The 23,861-nt window shown below is 43.0% G+C and overlaps 1 protein-coding gene across 2 annotated transcripts in view; it reads right to left on the bottom strand.

Annotated features, from left to right (window-relative positions):
- POU2F3 (POU class 2 homeobox 3) overlaps positions 1-23,861 on the bottom strand; it is a 155,752-nt gene that overhangs the window by 12,583 nt on the left and 119,308 nt on the right. For both annotated transcript variants that reach the window (XM_068242873.1, XM_068242874.1), the window contains exons 6-10: positions 8,816-8,901; positions 7,114-7,290; positions 5,226-5,367; positions 2,833-2,969; positions 2,205-2,369 (exon numbers count right to left, since the gene is read on the bottom strand). In XM_068242873.1, coding sequence (XP_068098974.1) covers positions 2,205-2,369; positions 2,833-2,969; positions 5,226-5,367; positions 7,114-7,290; positions 8,816-8,901 — 707 coding nt within the window. The remainder of the gene's footprint in view (positions 1-2,204; positions 2,370-2,832; positions 2,970-5,225; positions 5,368-7,113; positions 7,291-8,815; positions 8,902-23,861) is intronic.

The following is a 23,861-nucleotide window of genomic DNA, read 5'->3' as shown; positions in this document are numbered from 1 at the left end:
AGACAAGACAGACACACGAAAACAGGAACAGGCGGGAGATAGGATCCACAGCACTAGCGAAAAGAGGCCAGTGTGATCCAGGGAGACAGAACAGAAGGATCCACAGCACTAGCGCAGGATGCTAGTGCGATCCAGGTACAGAGTAGCAGAACAGAAGGATCCACAGCACTAGCGCAGGATGCTAGTGCGATCCAGGTACAGAGTAGCAGAACAGAAGGATCCACAGCACTGGCGCAGGATGCTAGTGCGATCCAGGTACAGAGTAGCAGAACAGAAGGATCCACAGCACTAGCGCAGGATGCTAGTGCGATCCAGGTACAGAGTAGCAGAACAGAAGGATCCACAGCACTAGCGCAGGATGCTAGTGCGATCCAGGTACAGAGAAGCAGAACAGAAGGATCCACAGCACTGGCGCAGGATGCCAGTGCGATCCAGGGAAACAGATCAGAAGGGGCTACCAGTAACAACCGCTGTTCCGGTTAGCACCCAGATACACAGAACGATTTCCTGTTGACCACCGCTGGGACAGGACAATCGCAACAGACAAACAAAACAGATAAGCAATCCTAACTGCACTAAGGAAACATGCCCAGTGCAGTTTCCAGGGATTACTCTAGGCTAATCTTCAACAATGAGCAAGGCTGACACTCCCGGCGAGTGTCACACAGGATCTAACTCTTATGACCAGCAACTTACTGTGGGAAACATAGCTCTTTATAAAGCATGCCCACAGGGGATGTGGCTAGGCAATCTGCATGACAAACATATGCAAATTCCTCAGCAGCAAGCTGCACAACTGACAAAAGATCTCTCTTCCAGAGACCTGCAGAATGCAGACCTGAACAGTGATCAAAAGGCTGCCTGCCTGCACAGGCAGCTAAGCAGACCATCACACATATCAATGACATGCACATATAACCAAACATGTAAATATAACTCAGCACCAGCAGACAGATATTAATGGTACACAGTTAACAACAAACAAGCAGATATTGGCACATTGATCACAGGGTCAGGAGCCAATGAAATCGGATCCTGACCAGCTTACAGAGCTTTGCCGTCATAGGGACGGCAGAGTGGGTGGGCTGAAGCAACTTGTGACCGCGTGACGTCAGGTAGTCCCGGTTATTGGTACCAGAGGTCTCTGGTACTTAAAGAGAACCCGAGGTGGGAATTACTTTTACTATTGGGGCACAGAGGCTGGTTGTGCGCACTAAGACCAGCCTCTGTTGCCCCATCGTGTGCCTACATGTCCCCCCTGCTCGCCGCTATACCCCCCGCATTGCTGGCGACACGCAGCGTGTCGCCAGCTCAATGTTTACCTTGCGCTGTCAGTCAGCGCTGCTCCCCTGCCTCCTCCGCATCGGCGCACCCGCCCGTGTCCCTTCCCTCCCGCTGATAGGAGGGAAGTGACGCGGCGGGTGGCGCCGATGCGGAGGAGGCGGGAGAGCGGCGCTGACTGACAGCGCAAGGTAAACATTGAGCTGGCGACACAGCCAGCAATGCGGGGGGTATAGCGGCGAGCAGGGGGGACATGGAGGCACACGATGGGGCAACAGAGGCTGGTCTTAGTGCGCACAACCAGCCTCTGTGCCCCAATAGTAAAAGTAATTCCCACCTCGGGTTCTCTTTAAAGAGAACCTGAACTGAAAATTAAAAGTCAAAATAAACATGCACACGTCATACTTACCTCCTGTGTAGTCTAATCATCAGTCTCTTTCTCCTCTCCTGCATCCCGTTTGTCCACTGTGATCAATGGAATTCTCTGTCCTCCATTTTGAAAATGGCCATTACCCCATAACAGCTTCCTGGTCAGCACACTGTTAAACTGTAATATCGTCCACATGATCCATAGGGAAACATGGACATTACCTTGCACATTCAGTTGTAACTGACAGCAGCTGATCTATAACTGACAGCAACTGGTATATTTCAGTTCTGACAAAATATTGTCAGAACTGGAAGGGATCACTGTAAGAAGAAAACGGTGAGCTTCTGAGAGGAACTGACGGTGAGGTAAGTATGTAATATTCATTTGCAGCTACATTGTGTTTATTTTAAATACTGTAATTTTACTCAGTTCAGGTCCTGCTGGTTCTGAAATGGTTAAAGCATGTATAGGACTAGAACAAAAATGGTACTTTGCCAACTGTACAAAATATGTCAAAAGCATGGTAGTGTAGACAGACAGTAGTAAATCTTACCATTCTTGAATTATACATTGGAGACTTCAGAGGAGATAAAGTAATAGGACAGTTTATTCTTTTTTCTTTCTGCCGCCGATTGCAGAACCAAACTCGCACCACTTCTTTTTCCATGGACAGCTGCTCTGCTATCATGCTGATCTCCTCAGAGCTTGGCTTTGGGTTCTACAAGAGGAAGTTGATCATGGCTTTGTTTAATTACATCAACTTGTGTCCACTAATAAGCCAAAGCATTGAAACTACCCACCTAATATTGTGTATGTCCCATCTGTGCTGCCAAAACAGGCTTGACCCCCCCACGCCTTACCTTAACCACCCTCCCCCACGCCTAACCTTAACTGACTCCGCCACCAATCCACTGCAATTATGATGATGTTAGGGTGCCACCATAGATACCATTATAAATTGCGGCTATAGTGTGAAAATTGGGCACCCAGGCACTCAAATTAGGTGCCTGAATTTTCTGCTACGTCTAGAGGTGTATGGCCACTTTTAGTAATAACTTAGTTGTGTGCTGACTATTTTGGAAAACTACACTCTACCCATCAGTGGTTTTAATGTGGCTGACCGGTGTATGTGACCGATGTACACTATATACAGGAACTCAGACACAACATTATATACTTACATCCTGAAACCTCTTCTCCAGTGTAAGGCGTATGTTAGTCTCTATGCTTGTTCTTTTCTTCCTTTTACGGCCAAACATCTCACTCAGCTGAGGATATGTGGGATTTGCTGTCATTGCAGAATCTGATGGGGCTGATTCTAGGATTAAACATGCAGTATATAGTATGTCATTATTTTATAAATTATACTTTTCATTCAGATTTAAATAAGAAATGGCACTATTGTTAAGAAAAAATCTATCCCTTCACTTTGCTCAGTACAAGAGATAATGGCAAACATTATTTCAGTTTGCTTGTATTTATTTTGATATAAAAAACAGCCACTATGTCTAAAAGACACAAATGTGTACGTTAAAGTCTGCTGCCAATCACTCAACCCTTCCAGTGTGCAAAGAGCAGCAAGAGCTCCTGCTTTGTGTTCTGAATTAAACTCCTAAACTTAGGAAGTCGGTACTCCAAAGTAGTGATGGTCATGTTTAGGAGAAGTAATGGGGAAGCATGTGATTTGTTTAATCAGCTAATAAAGCTATAAAGCTCTTGCATATTACCTGACCAAACTGATCACATGCTCCTCCATGAGTTCTCCTAGAAATAACCATCACACATTTGCAAAGTAGCACAACTTCAGTTTTGTAAATCCAAAATCGGCTGCAGGCACAACAACATAAAATTTGGGTGACGGAGGCACTGCTGACGAATTTTGGGTGCAATCTTTACTTTTAACATGGATGCCAATGGGGCACCCAAACTTCTGCGGCGCCCAATATTTGACATATATAGTGGTTAAGGTGATGCGGGATGTTTAGGGTTAAGCATGGTGGTGTTGGTGGGTGAAATATTGGTTATGGTTAGGCATTGGTACAGGGAGGGGTTAGGTTTAGAGTTAGTAAAATTTAAAGATATCTTACTATTGGGATTACCACTGCCCAATATTAGAATATTGATCATTTTACAGATACTCTACTAGCGGCCATTTCTAGCTCACAAATTTCCCAGCGCCCCCTTTTGCATGTAAGTGGCTGCAAGTTGAAATGGAGCAAAAAATGAATACCATTACAATACAAAAACTCTTGTGGAACAACAGTCGCGTGTGGGCCGGTGTTAGTCATGGAGAGAATCTGAAGACATAACAACCAAAGTCATTCAGGTGATACCTTTAATGACTAACTGTACCCAATTTCTTTGCAAGCTTTTGTAACTTTAAAGTCATTGGGAATCAAAACAAGCTACCCCCCCTCCCAACAACCAGATGCTTACCTAAGGAGAGGGAAGGCTCTGGGTCCTATTGAGCCTTCCCACTCCTCTCTCGGTCCCAGTTCAAGCGATGGCTCCCCGGGAGCAGTATTCAACCAATTTGGTCAAATACTGCTCTAATCCCCCGCTGTGGGGGATTTTGGAAGTCTTTGGGAGCCCAAGTGCTCCTGAAGACTGGCCTTTCCGTACTGTGCATGCACGAGCGCCCTCTCTCGCACACTCACGCGTGCGCAGTATGGAGCCGCCTGTATTCGGGAGGACTCAGCTCCAGAAGACTTCTGAAGACCCCTGTGGCTGGGAACTCAAACCGGAGAGCTGCTGCTGCCTGCAAAGAGGGGACGGAGAGAGAGGAGACAGAAGGCTCTATAGGACCCAGAGCCTTCCCTCTCCCTAGGTAAGTATCTGGCTTTTGTGTGTGTGTGTGTGTGTGTGTGTGTGTGTGTGTGTGTGTGTGTGTGTGTGTGTGAGTCCCATTGACTTTATGTTTCTTCTTTAGGCATATTTCAGAACTGGATCACAGTTCTAATCCAGTTCTGTATCATGCCTGAAGAAGAAACTTAAAGTTTTGAAGCTTGCAAAGAAATCTTGTACAGTTAGTCATTAAAGCTATCACCTAAACAACTTTTGTTGTTATGTCTTCGGAAAAATGTATTAGTGAAAGTGGAATTTAAAGGGGTTTGGGGGGATGTGTTTGAAAATACAAATGGACACTTACCTGGGGCTTCTACCGGCCCCCTGCAGCTGTAATGTCCCACGCCGTCCTCCAACGATCTGCTATTCCCGGTCTGATCGGCATCTGATCCAACTACGGCTACGTGGCCGTGTGCGTGCTCACTCCCGTGCGCGTCATCGGGAGCTTACTGCGCAGTACAAGAAAACCTCCTACTGCGCAGTAAGCTCGAAATGACGTGCGTGGGAGCGAGCACTATTTGTCTTGCTAGATGAATATCAGACCGGGACCGGCGGCGGGGAACCGAGAATGGTAGGGACATGACAGCTGCAGGGGGCCGCTAGAAGCCCCCTGCAGCTGTCTGTTTTTATTTTTCAGTAAGTGTCTGGTTTTATTTTCACCCCCCCAGATCCCCTGTAACTATTTGAAAAGTTAGTTCCCCATTGGATTGTAGGTGCAATGAAGTCTTACCTGCATCACTGAGCCACTTCTCCAGCAGAGGTTTCAGCTTGCACATATTTTTAAAACTCAGGTTAAGAGCTTCAAATCGAGAGATTGTTGTTTGGCTGAAATCATTCCCGTAAAGTTTTCCCATTGCCAAACCTACGTCACCCTGTAAAACAGATGTAAAATGGTAAGCTTTATTCATGCTTGAAATGCACATTAAGTCATAATCGTACACCATCTAGTCTCCTCCTGCTCCACTCAATAGTAGCAGGAAAAATCTGCAGCTCTGCTAGCCTCGTGTGTTGGACTTCATGTGGAATAACAGAAATAAGTCTGCAAAACATCCAAGATGCAGTAATTGGCTAAAATATAAACTCTATGATATGCTGTATACAACGGAACAGTTATTATTATTTAGTGTTTACCGTATGTAGCGCCGACATCTTACACAGTGCTGTACAGAGTATATATTGTCTTGTCACTAACTGTCCCACGGAGGATCTCACAATCTAATCCCTGCCATAGTCTTATGTCTATGTATGTACGTGTAGTGTATGTATCGTAGTCTAGGGGCCAGTTAATTTATCTGTATGGTTTTGTTATGTGGGAGGAAACCAGAGTGCCCAGAGGAAACCCATGGAGAACATACAAACTCCTTGCAGATGTTGACTTGGCTGGGATTTTAAATGGGGACCCAACGCTGCAAGGTGAGAGCGCTAACCACTGCACCACCGTGCTATCTGTTGAAAAGGGCGCGAGATGCATCCAGTTAAAAAGCATGCCCAATAAAATAGCGGGAGCCGGGGCCGTCCGCTATGCGCACCCACTATTTGTAGCCACACTTTGCATTTGTGTGGCCCCGGCGCCCCCTATTTATCGGGCAGTCTTTTCACCAGGATGCCAGCGAATAGGGCTAGGCATTGGCTGGAAGGGTCTTTAGTGTTGGAAATAAGGATGATATTAATCTTATAATTATGATTACACTAAATTTTAGATAATTTATCGCAATTACAGATAGACATAATTATGGTTTGGACATTCAGTTGATTTTGCGTAATCCATTCGTAATAGCATGCTATCGTATAAGACGAAAAAATAATGTTTCAAAAAGACCTTGCAGTTTTCGAGAAAATCGATCTGAAACATGCAAAGGAAAAAACATTTTTAAGTTCAGAAAAATGAGTTTAAAAAACATTTTTAATTTGGATTTTCAAAATCGATTATCTCAAAAACTACAAGGTCTTTTTGAAAAAAAAATTCGCCTTATTCCCACTATTCCCCTTAAAGCGTGAAATTACGTGAAAATTATACAAAATTACGGTTCCTGATTATATTTACATACAAAATTAATTAAGATTTTCCCTAAAATTTCCCATTGCAATTTTGCATTGTAATTGCGAATTATGATGCAAAATTCCGATTACACGAAATTGGTGCTCATCAGTAGTTGGGAGTGTGTGTGTAGGGGGGTCCTTAGGCATTGGGGGGGTTTAAGGTTAGGCACCACTGAGGGGGGGTCTTAGGTTAGGCATCAGTAGAGGGAGAGTTCTGTGTAAGTGTAGGGTTAGATTTAGCCACAGTAAAATATCGGTAAACATTACTGATATTTTACTATATGAATTATGCAGTGGTAATTTTACCGATATTCTACTATTGACTGCTTCATATTATTAAATGTATGCTGTCTACAATACCATCCCAAAAAATCTGAATGTTAAAAAAAATACGGATCCAACAGCCTATATTTTACTAGGAAAAAAACGGTGTCTATGATAGTTCAGCAGGATAAATTGCTAAATCATTTGTAAACCTCTGTTGTTTAGATCGTATGGTCCTTATTGATGGGCACATTTAAATCCTTAATTAGGTCAACTCAAATCTTCACAGGGACAGAGAAAGAAGGCGGCCTTACCTGAGTGAAGCCAAGTTTTATCCTCCTCTGCTTAAACGTTTTGGCAAACTTTTCTAGTTCTTCTAAATCGCTGGGCTCATCGGGAGGAACAGACAGGTGTTTTCCGGGATGCAGGTGTTGTCCTATCTCTAAATGGGATTCTATCGAAGAACAGGGAAGACCAGGACGTCCCACTGCCTGTGTCAAATCCACAATGAATGACAAGCTGTTACTGGAGCTGCAGCATCATTATAGAGACATTACCAGTTGCAACATTGAAATTCAGACACAATTTTATTAAGCATTGAAAATATCATTTTACTGAACCATATATAAAAAATAGTTTTCAAAAGTATCACTCTTTTTACAACGTAAAAAAGGAAAATACCATCTGAACCAACATATACTATACATTTTTATGTACACCTTAGCCAGCTGTATCTGCCTGCTCACTCTTCTCTTTCAAAGTTAAAGGACACTATTGTGAAAAAAATGTAAAATATATGTAAAATATAGGATGTGCACTCGTCCCAAAGTAAAATACACTTTTAATTACGTTTTTCCTCTGTTGCCATCGCTTACAGTGGGCAGTAAAAATCTAACAAACCTGACTGGTTTTGCCTGGTCCATCTCCTCATAGTGGAATAAAGCACTTACACAGTCCAACTGCCAAAATAGTGTGCAAAAGAGCAGGAAGACCAGCCAGCATTTTTGTGTAGATCCATTCCAGTGAGCGAAGCAGGTAAAAAAGGAGCTGCCACAGGCAGCATTGGTAAAAGCCGTGATTAGGAGGCACCCGATAAAATAGTGGGAGTTAGTTAGGATTTACCACTTACAGCCACTTATAACTGCTATTTAGCCATTTAGAGCTGCTAATTGTAATTGCGACTTTGAAAATTGTACATGGAGGTTACGGTTAGGAGGTGAGGTCTTTAGCGTCAGGTGTGTTGGGAAGGTCCTTATGGGTTAAGGCTAGGCACCGCGGGGGTGAAGGATAGGCACCGGGGGATGGGGTTAAAGTTTAGGCACCACCAGGGTTGGTTAAGATTAGGTCACCATGGGGGGCAGTGCTAAGGTTAAGCACCTTCAGGGGAGGAATTAAAGTTAGGCACCACAAAGGTATTATGGCTAGGCATCGGTAGAGGGAGGGTTCTGTGTGAGAGTTTAGTTAGGTTAGAGCATAGTAAATGATCGGTAAAGATTACCGGTATTTTACTATCAGAATTATGGTTGAATCTTGGTAATTTCACCGATATTCTACTAGCGGCGATCTCCGGTGCCCTTTTTACCGGGTGCCTTTTTTACATTTATGACTGTGTGAGAAAACAGGGTTGTTTCAGACTAACCTTGATACAATAAAGTGAATACTAGTAGATGAGTGGCGGTCCTTGAATTTTGTGCTGATCGATTGATATTGGTCCTGCCTTCCCTCACATTAAGTGAGGTTTACTAGTGGAATTACGATCTGTGCGCCAGATTTATTAATATTGCTTGTTTCAGACTAACTTGGAGTGAACAGGCAGCAATACAATGCAGAGGAGGAGATAAATATCTATGAATTGGCGCAGGATGTATTTTTTTGGGTTTGTTTGTTTTATAAAACCATTTATGCATAATTTAAAATATACAATCAGATGTAAATTTCAAAATAACCTGTTCCTGACCTGTGACTCTGAGCATTTAATTTTTATACACACAGAGAATAGCTAGAGAATATAGTTACCTGGGAAGCCAGGCCCATTCCACCTTGTGACTGCAATGAACCACCTTGTTGATGAGGCAGAGCAATGAGATTTGACTGAAGAAGACCTGTAGTTAGAAGATGAGAGATATTTTAGTTTTGGTTTTTGATTTATTATATCTAGTATAGTAAGCTGACAGAAGCGTAGCTAGGGTTTTCAGCACCCGGGGACAAAGACAGTTTTTGCATCCTGACTCCGGACAAAATGGATGTTGCCACACATCAGAATGTGGACGTGGTCATGGGTGAAGTCAAATGTACAAATGCTGTTAAGATAGCCAAATGTACCTCCTTTCCCTGTTTAGATGTGCCACCCTTCAAATAGCCAAATGTGCCCCCCTTTAGATACCTTTTCCCATTTAGATAGCCAGAAGTCCCCCTCATAGATAGCCAGATGTGCCCTGCTTTTTCTGCTGCTGTTAATGCTTCTGCACTCATCTGCAGAGGGAGGGCGGAAGTGAAGCAGGGGCACTTCGGCAGCCAGCGAGACGCCTCTCACACATGTGGGGGTGCAGCGGCCATGCTGAGCCCCCTTACAGTGCTGCACCCGGGGACATGTGTCCTCCCCTTGCCCACCCATAGCTATTCCTCTGTAAGCTGATCCAGCAGCCACTAAGGTAGTCCCAGCAGACATTCATTGTGTGCGAGGTAGTTGTTTGCTTTTGTGATACAGTGTTTTATTATATCTGTAGCGCATGGCATGAGACTCACATGTACCCAACAGTGACTATATTACCACCGCTATGGATCACCACTTTCCACCCGCTTCTGCATAACCTCAGCCAAAAATGTTTTCGTTTGGGACACAGAGGGGAAGGGAAGATTTTCTATCGGGATTGTTTGCTTTCTGCATCCCTGCTGTCTCTAGTAAAAGAAGCTTTCTAATTGGTCCAGACGCAGCACTGAATACATTCTTTTAGATTTGGCAGTGTGGTGAAAGTTAGGAACCTCCATTGAGTTTGTATCACTGTTTATTAAGGAGACCAAAAATGGGGAATATCGTGTTTCAAAATGAAAGGAAAGGCACAACATTCAGGCTCATCTCCCTAAATAAAATGGAGGTGCTAAAGGGCGTGTGGCCAATCAAACCACAAAGTCAATTAACCCTTTGCACACTCCCACACACATACTCATTCATAGATAATGACAAGAAACCAGGGCTTGCTTGGCAAAAAAATGCATAATTTTGCATAGTTACATACACAGCGTAGAGGTTCTTCTATTAATATGTGTCCTAACTGTGGCCCTATAACATGCATAATGCAGCATGCAGGCATACCATCAACCTATCCACAATTCAGAACAGAAGCAGCTTGGGGGTCTTCTCCCTCTAACCAAGTTTGGGGTTAGTAGGAGCCTTGGTCGAGGAACTCACAGGGGTTCAAATTTAACGGTCCAGGGCTGTTTACAGCATTGCCAAGGCCCCCATAAAGGTAGTAGAGTTTTCAGCTTTGAGGACATGCTAGTGTGGGCATTTATTCTGATATAGTGAAAATGTGGGGTCTTTGGCACCCTCTGGGGTTCTTCTGTGACTTCAAGAATTGCCTCCCACACACAGAGGAATCCCACTGTGCTAGTCACAGTGTTATTATTATTTATTTATATAGCGCCAACATATTCCGCAGCGCTTTACAAAACACAGTAAGACAACACAGGGAACACAGGTACAACCAAAAAATATACAGCAGAGTCTCAAGCAGCACAAATATTGCAACAAAAACAGTAAACATTAGGAGGATGACCCTGCCCTTGTGAGCTTACAATATAAAGATTGTATGATAAGGGTATACTTGGTGTAACTGTGACAGTTTCTCCCAGAACCACTCAACTGTTAGTTGATGGTAGTCCAAAGGACCACTATCACAAAAAAAGTAGGAAGTTAAAATCTGACAAAACCGACAGGTTTTGGGCGAGTCCATCTCCTCCTGGGGGATTCTCAGGGTTTTCTTTGTTTTCAACAGCATTTCCTGAACAGCAGTTTAACTGCCACAATAGTAAGAGACCAGCCAGCCTCCCTACTCACTTGCACACTATTTTGTCAGTTAGACTTTTCGGGCCAAATGCAATTAACTTTTTCACCTGAGTTATCTCCTAGGAGATAATTTTCATCTTCTGTTTAAACAAAATTTTCAGCATTTTACAATTGAAAAAGTATCCAAAAGTTAACTAAAAAGTACTATCAAGTTTATTTGGAGTATTTTCTTGCTTGCTGGCGGCTTAAAAGACATTTTTTGACAAGTTGTGAAAATATCACCTTGGAGAAAACTCAGGTGAAAAAGGTAATTGCATATGGGCCTTCAACTGCTGTTCAGGAAATGCTGTTGAAAACCCTGAGAATCACCCTTGAGAAGATGGACTGGCCCAAAACCTGTCGGTTCCACTTTTTTCGCGATAGTGTTCCTTTAAAGATGGTCTTTTTTCTCAAGGGAAAAAAGATAACTGGTCTTCATCTGGATTTATGCAGTTATAGCTGTGTCTTTATTTACACCATAGTAGCAAATAGGGCTGCTCAAATCCGGATCCAGGAGATACCCGGATAGTTGCTATCCGGATATCTCCCAGTAAACCTGTGCGGGGTGGGCGGGGGGGGTCAATCTTACCTGCCTGACGTCTTCTTCGGTCTGTCCCTTCGCGCCTCCCACGATGCGCTCCACGCGTGTCACGCGATTACAAACACTTCCTCCTTCAACCCAGAAGGAGAAGGTGTTTGTAAGCACGTGACCGCCGCTTGGACCGCATCGTGGGAGGCGCCGAGGGACGGACCGAAGAAGACCTCAGACAGGTAAGATTGACGCCCCCGCCCACCCCGCACAGGTAACTGGGAGATATCCCGATAGAACTATCCGGATGTCTCCCGGATCCAGATTTGAGCAGCCCTGGTAGCAAACACCTGATAAAGGCCGTGAGGCTAAAACGTTGTGTGTTTGCTAACTATGGTGAAAATAAAGACCCATCTATAACTGCATAAATCCAGGTGGAGACCCAGTCATTTTTTTTCCTTGTGGTATTTCCCTGCACCCCTGGTGGATCCGCGGACGTAGTGGTTGACTCTCTGGTGCTGAATCTCAGTGGTTGAGCCTAGGGACTGCTGCTTTTACTTCTTGTAACCTTTTCCAGATGTATGGAAATCAACAACTCTTTTTTTAGGTCCGCAGGCACCTCCTTTGCTCAACCCATGATATATATCCTCAAATGTGTTGTATGTGTCATGGAGATTTGCTTGACCTCTATGATTGTCATCCTACTGACTAAAAAACACATGTGAAATCATTCACTTGTGATTTCAGTGGTGTGATAATCCTGATGATTCAATGGGCCTGATCCAATTCACTTTTTCTCCTAAGTTTTCTCATTGGAGATCATTTTCATTTTCTGTTTAAAATAATGTTCCAGTACTCTGCAATTGAAAAAGTACCAAAAAGTAGATACAAAAATATGGCCAAAAAATTCTGAGCATTTTCTTGCTTGCCAGTGCCTTAAACAGACACTGAAGTGAAAAATAAAATTATGATATAATGAATTGGTTGCGTAGTATGGATAATTACTAGAAGATTAGTAGCAAAAAAAATATTCTCATATTTTTATTTTCTAGGAGAGAACAGAGGCGCCAAAAGGATAAAAAGGGTTTTAAAGGAGCTTAAAAGCCAAAAATTTGGTAATTAGAGGAGGCAGTGGTGGACTTACCTCCTCCAAGCAGACACAACATGACTGTACATTCAGTCTATTTATTAACGAACTCCAGATAAAACAAAGCAACGCGTTTCACGGGTCAGCACCCGCTTCCTCAGGCAATAGAAAAAGGAGTTACAGCATCTAGCAAAACAAACAACACTCGGTGCCTCTGACAACTGAGTGTTGATTTTTGCATAGATGCAGTTTACACACTACTCAGCATTATAAATGTTTTTACAGTGCAGTCTTGTGAACTATTGACCTGTCCTCTGGAGAGAAAAAGAAGATTCAATGACTGACAGTTGAGATAACAAGCTTCAGAAGACAGAGCTGTCTGTGACTTTGAAAGTCGTGGAGCTCAATGGCATTTTTGCATAGATAACAACTGGAGTTTCTTAACCTCCCTGGCGGTAAGCCCGAGCTGAGCTCGGGCTATGCCACGCAGGAGGATTTCTCCGGCTCTACTGGGGCGTTTCGCCCCATTCAAAGTGCTGTGCGCGCAGCCAGCACTTTGCTAGCCGCGCGCACAGCTTGATCGCCGCCACTCTGCGGCGATCGCCCGCACACAGCGCCGAAAGAGGGCCCCCCCCCGCCAGAGCCCTGCTCTGCCCGGACCAATGAGTTCCGGGCAGCGCTATGGGCTGGATCGGGTGCGCCTGACGTCAGGACGTCGGCTGATGTCCATGACGTCATTCCGATCGTCGCCATGGCGACAGGAGAAGCCAAACAGGGGAACATGTTATATACGCGCTCCCCTGTTTGCTATTAGTGCCCACGACGATGGCACTAGAGGGACACATGCGCCCTCTAGTGGTGTTTCATGTAGCTACCACTCTGGTAGCTTTACATGAAACAAAAAAAAAAAACAAAAAAAAAAAAAAAGGATTTTTTCCCATTTGAAAAAAACAATTAACCGCCAGGGAGGTTAACTCTTCCTGTACTGGAAACAAAATTAGACTTATGTCTCTGCTCCTAATGTTTTATTTCTTAGCTGTACTAGTACTACACACACAAATCATTATATCATATTTTTTTTTCCGCTTCAGTGTCTCTTTAAAAGGCATTTTATTGATGTGAAATATCACCTAGGAAAAAACGTAGGTAAAAAAGTGAATTGGATTGGGCCCATTTTCTTTTGCCACATGCAGATATGTTTTTGGATTTTTTTTCAATAAACACATTACCAGATATAATCATTGCAATAATTCTGATTTTATTAGCTTAACTTTGAATGATGAATTATGCGGAAAATTAAATTTTCATTTTGTAGAGAAGAGGAATATTCCACTGCGGTTATGCCTCTATTATTATGCTTCATTCCGTGCTAGCGGTCTACATAGAATTATTTTTCAAACATGACTTTTATTTGTGAACTGTACTACCATTGTTCATGTACTTTACATTATTCTAGTGTAACAATGACTGCAATTGCCATTGAATCTCGACACTGAATGACCTGCTTACTACAGCACAGAATCAGCTGATAACAACATTCACCAGAAGGTGGCACTGTAACATCATCTTAGTAGACTAAACCGTATATTATCTACTTTTTCTGTAGTGCTGAAATTCTTGGGAAAAATAAAACATTATGACGGTTTTAAACATGTATTAATAATGAACCTTATTTCTCAGAATGTGAGGCCGTGGTATGACTGACTATATGTATGAAATATAGATTACACGAAAAAAGCCTGTGTAATATGAAAAAGGAGGTAGAGAGACATTGATCATCTAAAATTAATGGTGCACCTACTGCATAAGATTTGCAGAAACATTATGTAGACATTAGTGGATGTTCAGTATATCAAGCTCCTTGTACTGGAGATGTACTGGAGATTTCAAGTTGCCTATACAAAAATCACTAGAAATGTTGATTTAAAGAGAAACTGTAGCAGGAAGGGGAAACAATAAATCAACACATTGCAAAATGGAAGAGATGAAGAAATTATTGATATTCGCCATGTAATTTGTTCATATTGTTTGATCCACAATCAGCCTGCACATCATTATCTTTACTACTGGAAGACAGGAAAAAAACAGCACTAACTGCCATTATCTATAACCACACCCTCTAACAATGCGGCGGGCTAAAATATAACCACACCCTCTAACAATGCGGTGGGCTAAAAGGTTGTTTTTTTTTTGTTTGTTTTTTTGTAGATATACTTATGCACAGAGGAGATACTGGTTGCTTGGCAGTTGGAAACAGCTGGTATTTCTCACAATGCCACAAAGTTCACAGACAGGAAACTGTCAGGACCTAGGTACTGACATCACAAAGTGGGAGAGGCTTCAACACAATATCAGCCATACAGACCTCCCTGATGATCTATGTGAGAAAAAATGAAGATTTCTTGTGGGAAAAGGGGTATCAGCTACGGATGAAGTTCAATATTTGGTTACAGTTCTTCTTTAAAGCAAAAACAGTGTTAAGTTTGGTGCAGTATTCACTATGGGAAGAGTACGTTTTTCTCTGCTTTGCAGCTTTACCATCCTCTCAACAATGCTTGTTTAACCACTTAATCCTATCTGGATGGATATTTCTGTCCAGATAGCCTGCACTGCTGTCGCTGCTGCTGAACAAAGATCCCTGTAACGATCGGTGTCAGCACGCAGAGAGAATCTGATTATTGGTGATCTGCAGTATCACCAAGAATACAGATATATACCTGATTATTGATGATCTGCAGAATCACCGATAATACAGATATATTACTAACCTCTGGACACCTATGTATTTAAGAGTGTTTGGTGTAACAGTAATACTTTGAGAAACACACCTGATGAGCAGGTGAACTTTGGCAGTATAGGCAATACTGCTTTTAGAGAGTACAGGAACCTTCCAGCAGCCTGAGACTCTCCAAGGGGTGGAGTCAGGCTGGTGGTAGGAAGGACCAGAGAGTGAGTGACACCTGAAGGTGTATGTCTCTATCTGATCCAGAGACTATCTCTTAAGGGGAGAGATAGCTCTCGAGGTCGGGCAAGCCAGGTCGGCAACACACGGACAGACAAAGCACAAATACAGAAGGCTGATTCGGTATCCAAGGCAAGCAGGGTTTGGCAACGGAGTATCAGATGTGCAAGGTACCGAATCAGAGATCAGAGGAGTAGTCAGGAAAGCAATAAGTCATAACAGATATCAAACAATGCCTAGTCTGGGTGTGAGGTCTGTGGTCTCTACACCCTGGAACTAGTCTGGTGTATAACAAGTTCCCTAGTCTGGGTGTGAGGTCCGTGGTCTCTACACCCTGGAACTAGTCTGATGTATAACAGAATGGTAATACAAGTTCCCTAGTCTAGGTGTGAGGTCCGTGGTCTCTACACCCTGGAACTAGTCTGAAGAATAACAGAATGATAATACAAGTAATCTGGCTCAGTGTGAATTCCCAGGTCCTCCTGGTTCAAACACACTGTTGGATCTGACTAAGGTCTGAGTGCTTCCACGTAGTGATCGCAACGGCAGACAACCAGCAACTGACAAGCAAGCTGTATATATAGTTGCAGGACTCTGCCGCCCCGCCCGAGCCACTCAGCCAATCAGGAGTCCAGCAGGAATCAGCTGATCGTCCTGATCAGCTGACACATCTACTGCTGGCAAAAAGGTCCTGACTTCTGGCGCGCGCGTGCGTAGCTCTCCAACCAGGTGCACTAGAGATCCCAGCCGACCCAGACATGCGTTGCTGTGCGGAAACCGCTGCACTGGACGCGGAAACAGCCGCCTTGCCGCCAGTACACGCGGCGGCTTCTCCGCGTTTTCTCACATTCCCATTCATTGATCTAAGTCCATGTATGAAAGACCGATACTGCCAAAGTGACTGCTCCGTCTATCACAAATCCCCTTCTGTCTTATCTTCGCATAACTTCCGCTTTGCATAGTAATACCATGCATGCAGAAGTGAGCTGCGAGGGCATCTTGTGGCCAAATAGTAAAATTACATCTGGAGATGAAAATTTCCAGATAATAACATTCTTTTTTTACTTTTAAAATGAGTCCCTTATCTCCCACACTCCCCAATAGCTACACAACCTTTTTTATGCAGAAAAAAATAAAAACATTATATATATATATATATATATATATATATATATATATATATATATATATATATATATATATATATAATAAAAAAAGATACATAAATAGTTACCTTAGGGTCTGAACTTTTTTAATATGTATGTGGTAAGGTATATTACTGTTATTTTTTAAACTATGGGCTTGTAATAAATGATGGGTGCAAAACTGAAAATAATGCGCCTATATTTCCAAATAAAATATCGGCGCCATACATTGACATCATTTAAACAGAGTAATAACTGGGACAAATGGGCAAATAAAATACATGGGTTTTAATTACGGTAGCATGTATTGTTTTAAAACTATAATTGCTGAAAACTGAGAAATTAATGAATTTATTCCATTGTTTTCTTAATCTTCCTGTTAAAATGGATTTGGAATAAAATCATTCTTAGCAAAATGTACCACCCAAAGAAAGCCTAAATGGTGGCGGAAAAAAAACAAGATATAGATCAATTAATTGTGATAATTAGTGATAAAGTTATTGGCGAATGAATGGGAGGTAAAAGTTGCTTGGATGCATAAGGTGAAACAACACTAAAGGCTGAAGTGGTTAAACCCCCCCCCCCCCCCCCAAAAAAAAACCCCAAAAACAAACAAACCTGGAGTATATCTCTGAGCTTTCTGAGATAAGAATGGGGGACATCTTGCCACGTAAACTATTTTGGGTAAAAGACGTGGCTGATACCTCTGCAACTATGCCCCACTACGCTTCCTGTCACTTCTTTGTCATTCTGTAAACCATTGCTGTGCAAAACACATTTTGCACAGGTTCCAATCACACAGGTTCTTTCAGTTATCGTTATTCTTCATTTACAGTGTACCTGAAGAGAAGAATGAATTAGAAATTACATACCGTACTTACCTCTGTAGTTGGAAGCCTCCATACTGGGCATGTGCTAGTAAGGTCCGTGCATGCCCAGAAGAACACAGCCAATTGTGCACAGCTCCTTTCCTCTGTGCTTTAGTACTTAGGTGTACTTGGCATGCGTGGACCATACTAGTGCATGGAAAGTACGGAGAATCTTGTACTCAGTACGCAGTGGGCTGAAGGAGGTTCTGGGAAGCCTCTGAAACATCCAGAAGCTTCAACTACTTTGGTAGGTATCTAGCTTTTAACCTTTTCTTACCCACAGGTTTTCTTTAATAATGGCATTTGAAATAAGAAAATAATTCAGCGGTTTAATATAAAGTTTAAGACAATATAAATATTATAGTGGATAAATATATTTACTTATACAGAGCTTTACATTAGACGAAAAAGAGGGATGACTGAGGGGGAGGAGAAATAGACGGGATTTAGTTACCATGTAGATCATATCTGTCTACACCTATCTCCTCCCAGGCACTTGTCTCTATCTCTGAAACCTGTAGATAACCACAAGAACTGGATATGGATACAAGTTCATAGTGGTACCACTACCAGCTACCTTCAGCTACTTTCAATAATAAATGGATGACATTAAGCTGTATACAAAGAGTGAACAAGATATCGACTTTCTGATCCATGTCATCTCTCTGATTTACAGTGATGATATTGGGGTGTCATATGGACTTTGCAGTGCCATTAGGAAGAGTAGCCAGATGATAGTAAAAAGATCTGTAATCCACTGCTGAAATCGCATGAGAAAGGAGGAATCTAGCATGATTATGCTGCCCCACAGTGCTAGGGGTGGGCTACAGAGCAGGATTGGGCTGTGGAGGAGATAAAACACCATGACGTTATTCTGTAACGTGGGTGGGGCCTTCCCCTTATATGGCGTAGTGTCGGGGTGGAGCAGGTGAGTAAATAGAATTGTAGCTATCGTAATCCTACCTAATAAAAGGACAGTGTCCCTACTTCCTGTCCCTGTGTCAGTGCTTCTGTGCTACTGCCTGACAGGCGTTGGGACAGGATGCAGGATGGACCGCTGGGACGGCCGGCCAGAGGGGCGGGTGCGCATTTGACTGGCGGGTGCACGCGCGGGAGTGACAGACCTAGAGCCCGTTTTTTAAACGGGCTTAGGTCATTGGTGCATTATAACATAGAGAGTTTCCCTGGCACTAACTTTAAATTGCACTGGATTTCAGTTTTAATGAACTTTCAGACTTGGCCTAATGAGGGATAAATTGGGGGAGGGGTCTTGGCAGAGAAAACCTGGGTACAGTCGGCTATAGGATGTGAAATATGCAGGGATGATACATCAACCATACATCAACTATTGGGGCATTGCAGCCAGCAAGTATGGATGACTCAACTATGAATGAATAGGTACACTATTCAACTGAACATATATAGATAGACGAAGATGGCCAGGCACATCCAGTAAAAAAGGCTTCTTTATTGAAAAACATTAAAAAAGTAATTCCATAGCATAGGCTCAAACTGCAGGGAGAGAGGTGTAACAAGCATGCACAAGATCGACAGCCGTTTCGCACCCTCACATGGGGCACTTCATCAACTGAACATGCCTGTTCATAAATATTGAAGTGATAAGGTTTAAGTGGTATTATACTCCCAAAACTAAAATTTCAGTAACTACAGTAACTACTCTTAGTTACATAAAAGAACATTTGAAAGCATTCTCACACATTCTCTATGTGTAAAAATGTATACTCTCACCACTGAGAGCAGGACTCAAAGTGCCAGAGCTGCAGACACTAGAGCATGCTCAGTAGGCAGTAGCAGTGTTAGGGAGTCTTGCCCAGGACTCCTTACTGAATAGATGCTTGGTTACAAGATAGCTTATCTCTGTCTCATTGGCAAAGGTAGAAGACACTCTCTGACTCTGTTTTGATTCTGCTCCCACCTTCTCCTCCTGCTTAACAGACACATAGCCCTGGCAACAGCTGAGTCACTGGGTAACAGATAAGTAGTAGGGCACATGCCTCAGAAAGCTTCAGCCGGCAATGATTACATTTGCCATTAGCCAGTGGTAAGCTATTGTGTACTGCTCTCTGCTGTGAAAGTATTCATTTTTACACAGAGAGAATGTGAGGGATTTCTTTATAACGTTCTTTTTTGTGACTAAGGGTAGTTCCTGGAATTTTAGTTTTGGAAGTATAGTCCCACCTTAATGAGTTAGGCCTTGTTCACACTACACGTGCTGCCGTGTGCATTTTGGCAGTGCGTATGGTGTGCGATCAGCAAGAACATCAGAAGTTCATATACAGCACTTCTGCCCTCCAGATATGTGCTGCGCAGCAGTGTGATGCGGTATCGTGCTGCTGCATGCATTTTGGGAAAGCACAGCGTTGATCCCATTCACTGTAATGAATGAGATCAGTAGCGCAATGCACGGCAACGCAGATGGCATGTGATCGCGTTCACTTGCGCTCTGAATGCACGGCAATCTGTGTTGCCTAATGTGAATGAGGCCTAAAAACAATGAGAAAATACAATGTGGCCAATCGCTTGTTCGGCCCAGGACATCAGTGGTTGTCTTTACAGGCAACCCTAAGTTGCCCACAATCAGGGCAGTTTCTTGGGCAGTGCGGGCAGGGCGACCGGACTGGGCGCAGACGAGCAAGTAGATGAAGGGGGGCGCAGGCAGAAGGAAATAACCGCTAGGGAGCTGGTGACGCGCTGTGCAGCCAAAAGGAAGAAGAAAGAAGATTACCAGCGCGATCACCTTCCTTGACTCCTAGGCTGCCTGCATCCGACGTCAAGTCATCATCATGTCACCACCGCATGAGGACACTTAATGTCTTGTAGCGGTACTGCAGGCTGTCAGTGCGCGGCACCCATGGAGGAGTCGGCTTTCTGGGCTCCCCTCGCCTGTGTGTTTTCCTGCTTATTCCTGGATGAGCAGCTGGTGGTCACTAGAAAGTAGGCAGATCTACTTGTGACCTGTGGCTGTGTTTCTGTTCCTAAAGAGTAAGGGTTCCCGAGTCCACGGGGGTGGGGGGAAGTGGGCGCAATTTTACACCCTCGCCCTGGGTGCAATTTAGCCTAGAAACTGCCCTGCCCACAATCCTATGGATTGGGTGATGGTCATCTGATGTCTGTATGCTGCATAAGATACTCAGAGTATAATTTATGTGGCTTTAAAAATATTCTAATAAACAGGGACTGACCAAAGATAACCTTTGATTAGCAGAAAAAAAAATACTGACTGTTGTTATCACAAGAAATGTGTACATGGTCATTAAATATTTACTTAAACTAAACAAACATTTAGATAGCAGTCACAATAAATACATTTCTTGCATCAGTTGCTTAGAAAAAAAAGACAAAATATATTCACTAATTATACCATTGTCTACCAAAAACATAACCCAGTTTCCAGTACAAAGCAAGATAATCATGTGCAAACTGCAAAAGAATGTGACAGTCAAGTTTCCCTGGGAGCAGGCTGACGTTTGCAAGGCTTTTGATTTCCCAAACTGGACATATTTATTCCCAAAATAAACAGGGAGCTACGGCAACAGTGCTGGGGGCCGGCCACAGAGCTGGGGGCCGGCCACAGAGCTGGAGGCTGGCAACAGAGCTGGGGGCCGGCCACAGAGCTGGAGGCTGGCAACAGAGCTGGGGGCTGGCCACAGAGCTGGGGGTGGGCTATGGCAGCAGAACTTGGGAAAGCCTCAATGTTGGGGGCTGGTCTGTCAAGCCTTTGAAAAAATTGCCTCTGCGTTTTTGTTTACAGGAAGACAGAGTTTTGGCTACATATGGCATTATTGGGCACGTTGGTGAGTAAACAAACTTTATAAATTGTGAATAATTTATCTTGCAGAACATTACAGATTTTATATATATGGCTGGACACACTTCAGGTGTTCTTTAAAGCGGAATATAACCCTGCATTTCAACTTTGCTCTAAAACATTATTTACAGCATGTTATATTTACTAGACCAGCATTGGAAGGGTTACATACAGAGCTTTAAAGTTCCTGGAGAGAACTGCAGACGCATCCGAAGCTTAGATAGATATATTTAAGCAAAACAAAATGTAATAAGTGAGGAATGTTACACACTCTTTGGCTGTCCTCCAACTCCTGCACAGTCAGAGAGAGTGAGTCACATTCCAAAGTTGTTACATTTTGTTTTGCTTAAATGTATCTATCTAAACTTCGGCTTCGGGGAGCAGTTCTCTCCAGGAACTTTAAAGCTCTGTGTGTAACCCTTCCAATGCTGGTCTAGTAAAAAAAAATGCTGGTTGCATATAATAGGCTATAAATAATGTTTTAGAGCAAAGTTGAAATGCAGGGTTATATTCCGCTTTAATGTGACCCTGTAGCGGGTAATAGTACACAAATCCACAGCTACACTCTGAAAGAGAATTGTTTATTAAAAGTACTGTTGCTGTTTCTTAACCTTTAACACTTTCTCTCTTTTAGGATAAACTAGTGCAGGGCTTCCTCAAGCACCACCAACATTGCATGTTTTGTGGAATACCACACACTGTAGGTAGTGTCCATGTTTACCTATGGCTCATGTGGGTGATATTAAAGGTTTACAGTGTGCTGACCTGAAAGCGGTTATGGGGTAATGGCCATTTTTAAAATAGAGGACGGAGAATTCTATTGATTACAGTGGACAAATGGAACACAGGAGAGGAGAGAGAGATTGAGGAGTAGACTACACAGGATGTAAGTATGACCTGTGTATGGTTATTTTGACTTTTTATTTTCAGTTCAGGTTCTCTTTAAAAGCAGAAGATGAGCAGGACAGCCAAGCAATCTGAATTGTTTAAAAAGGAAATATAAATGTCAGCCTCCATATCGCTCTTGCTTTAGTTGTCCCTTAAGATTCACACAAGAAGCCAGTAGTGGGAAGCCAGCATGCCAGGTAATACAAAATGAAAGAATCAAAAATGGTTTCTATGCAATAAACAAAATGTTGGGCATTGCAAATAATTATATTTTCTACGCATGAAATTATGGAAAAAGCACAAAACCCAACCCTGAAATAGGGCTTCAGAACCTTTAAGCTTGATATCTACATACTGAGCGATCACTGCAAGAGAACGATTATTAGCATCTACTATTGTGTGACCCAATGGGAGCTGTCACTTCTCTGCACACTGCTGCTACCCTGCCTGTTACTGCAGTGAGGCAATGGAAAGACTTAGTATCTTGTCAGGTGAAGAGGCTAAATGAAGATGGATACCTGTCTTTGTCACCTGCCCTGCTGATAGATGAGGAGCTGTCAGATACGTTTTTGGTATTTATTTTTTTTACACAAAATATTTTTAAGATTTTATTCTGTTTCTATTACATTTTTAGATTTTTGCTATCTGGATCTATAAAATAAAACTGCAGCGTAATTAACAGCCATAAAGGAATATAACTAAGGGTGCATACATACAGTGGCTTGCAAAAGTATTCGGCCCCCTTGAAGTTTTCCACATTTTGTCACATTACTGCCACAAACATGAATCAATTTTATTGGAATTCCACATGAAAGACCAACACAAAGTGGTGTACATGTGAGAAGTAGAACGAAAATCATACATGATTCCAAACATTTTTTTTTACAAATAAATAACTGCAAAGTGGGGTGTGCATAATTATTCAGCCCCCTTTGGTCTGAGTGCAGTCAGTTGCCCATAGACATTGCTTGATGAGTGCTAATGACTAAATAGAATGCACCTGTGTGTAATCTAATGTCAGTACAAATACAGCTTCTCTGTGACGGCCTCAGAGGTTGTCTGAGAGAATATTGGGAGCAACAACTGAAGTCCAAAGAACACACCAGACAGGTTAGGGATAAAGTAATTGAGAAATTTAAAGCAGGCTTAGGCTACAAAAAGATTTCCAAAGCCTTGAACATCCCACGGAGCAGTGTTCAAACGATCATTCAAAAATGGAAGGAGTATGGCATAACTGTAAACCTACCAAGACAAGGCCGGCCACCTAAACTCACAGGCTGAACAAGGAGAACGCTGATCAGAAATGTAGTCAAGAGGCCCATGGTGACTCTGGACGAGCTGCAGAGATCTACAGCTCAGGTGGGGGAATCTATCCATGGGACAACTATTAGTCGTGCACTGCACAAAGTTGGCCTTTATGGAAGAGTGGCAAGAAGAAAGCCATTGTTAACAGAAAAGCATAAGAAGTCCCGTTTGCAGTTTGCCACAAGCCATGTGGGAGACACAGCAAACATGTGGAAGAAGGTGCTCAGGTCAGATGAGACCAAAATCCAACTTTTTGGCCAAAATACAAAACACTATGTGTGCCGGAAAATTAACACTGCACATCACTCTGAACACACCATCCCCACTGTCAAATATGGTGGTGGCAGCATCATACTCTGGGGGTGCTTCTCTTCAGCAGGGACAGGGAAGCTGGTCAGAGTTG

Source organism: Hyperolius riggenbachi, chromosome 6 (genome assembly GCF_040937935.1).
Source record: "Hyperolius riggenbachi isolate aHypRig1 chromosome 6, aHypRig1.pri, whole genome shotgun sequence".
Lineage (NCBI taxonomy): Eukaryota > Metazoa > Chordata > Amphibia > Anura > Hyperoliidae > Hyperolius > Hyperolius riggenbachi.
Note: the sequence above shows the minus strand (reverse complement) of the source record. Positions and strands in the feature narration are given on the sequence as shown.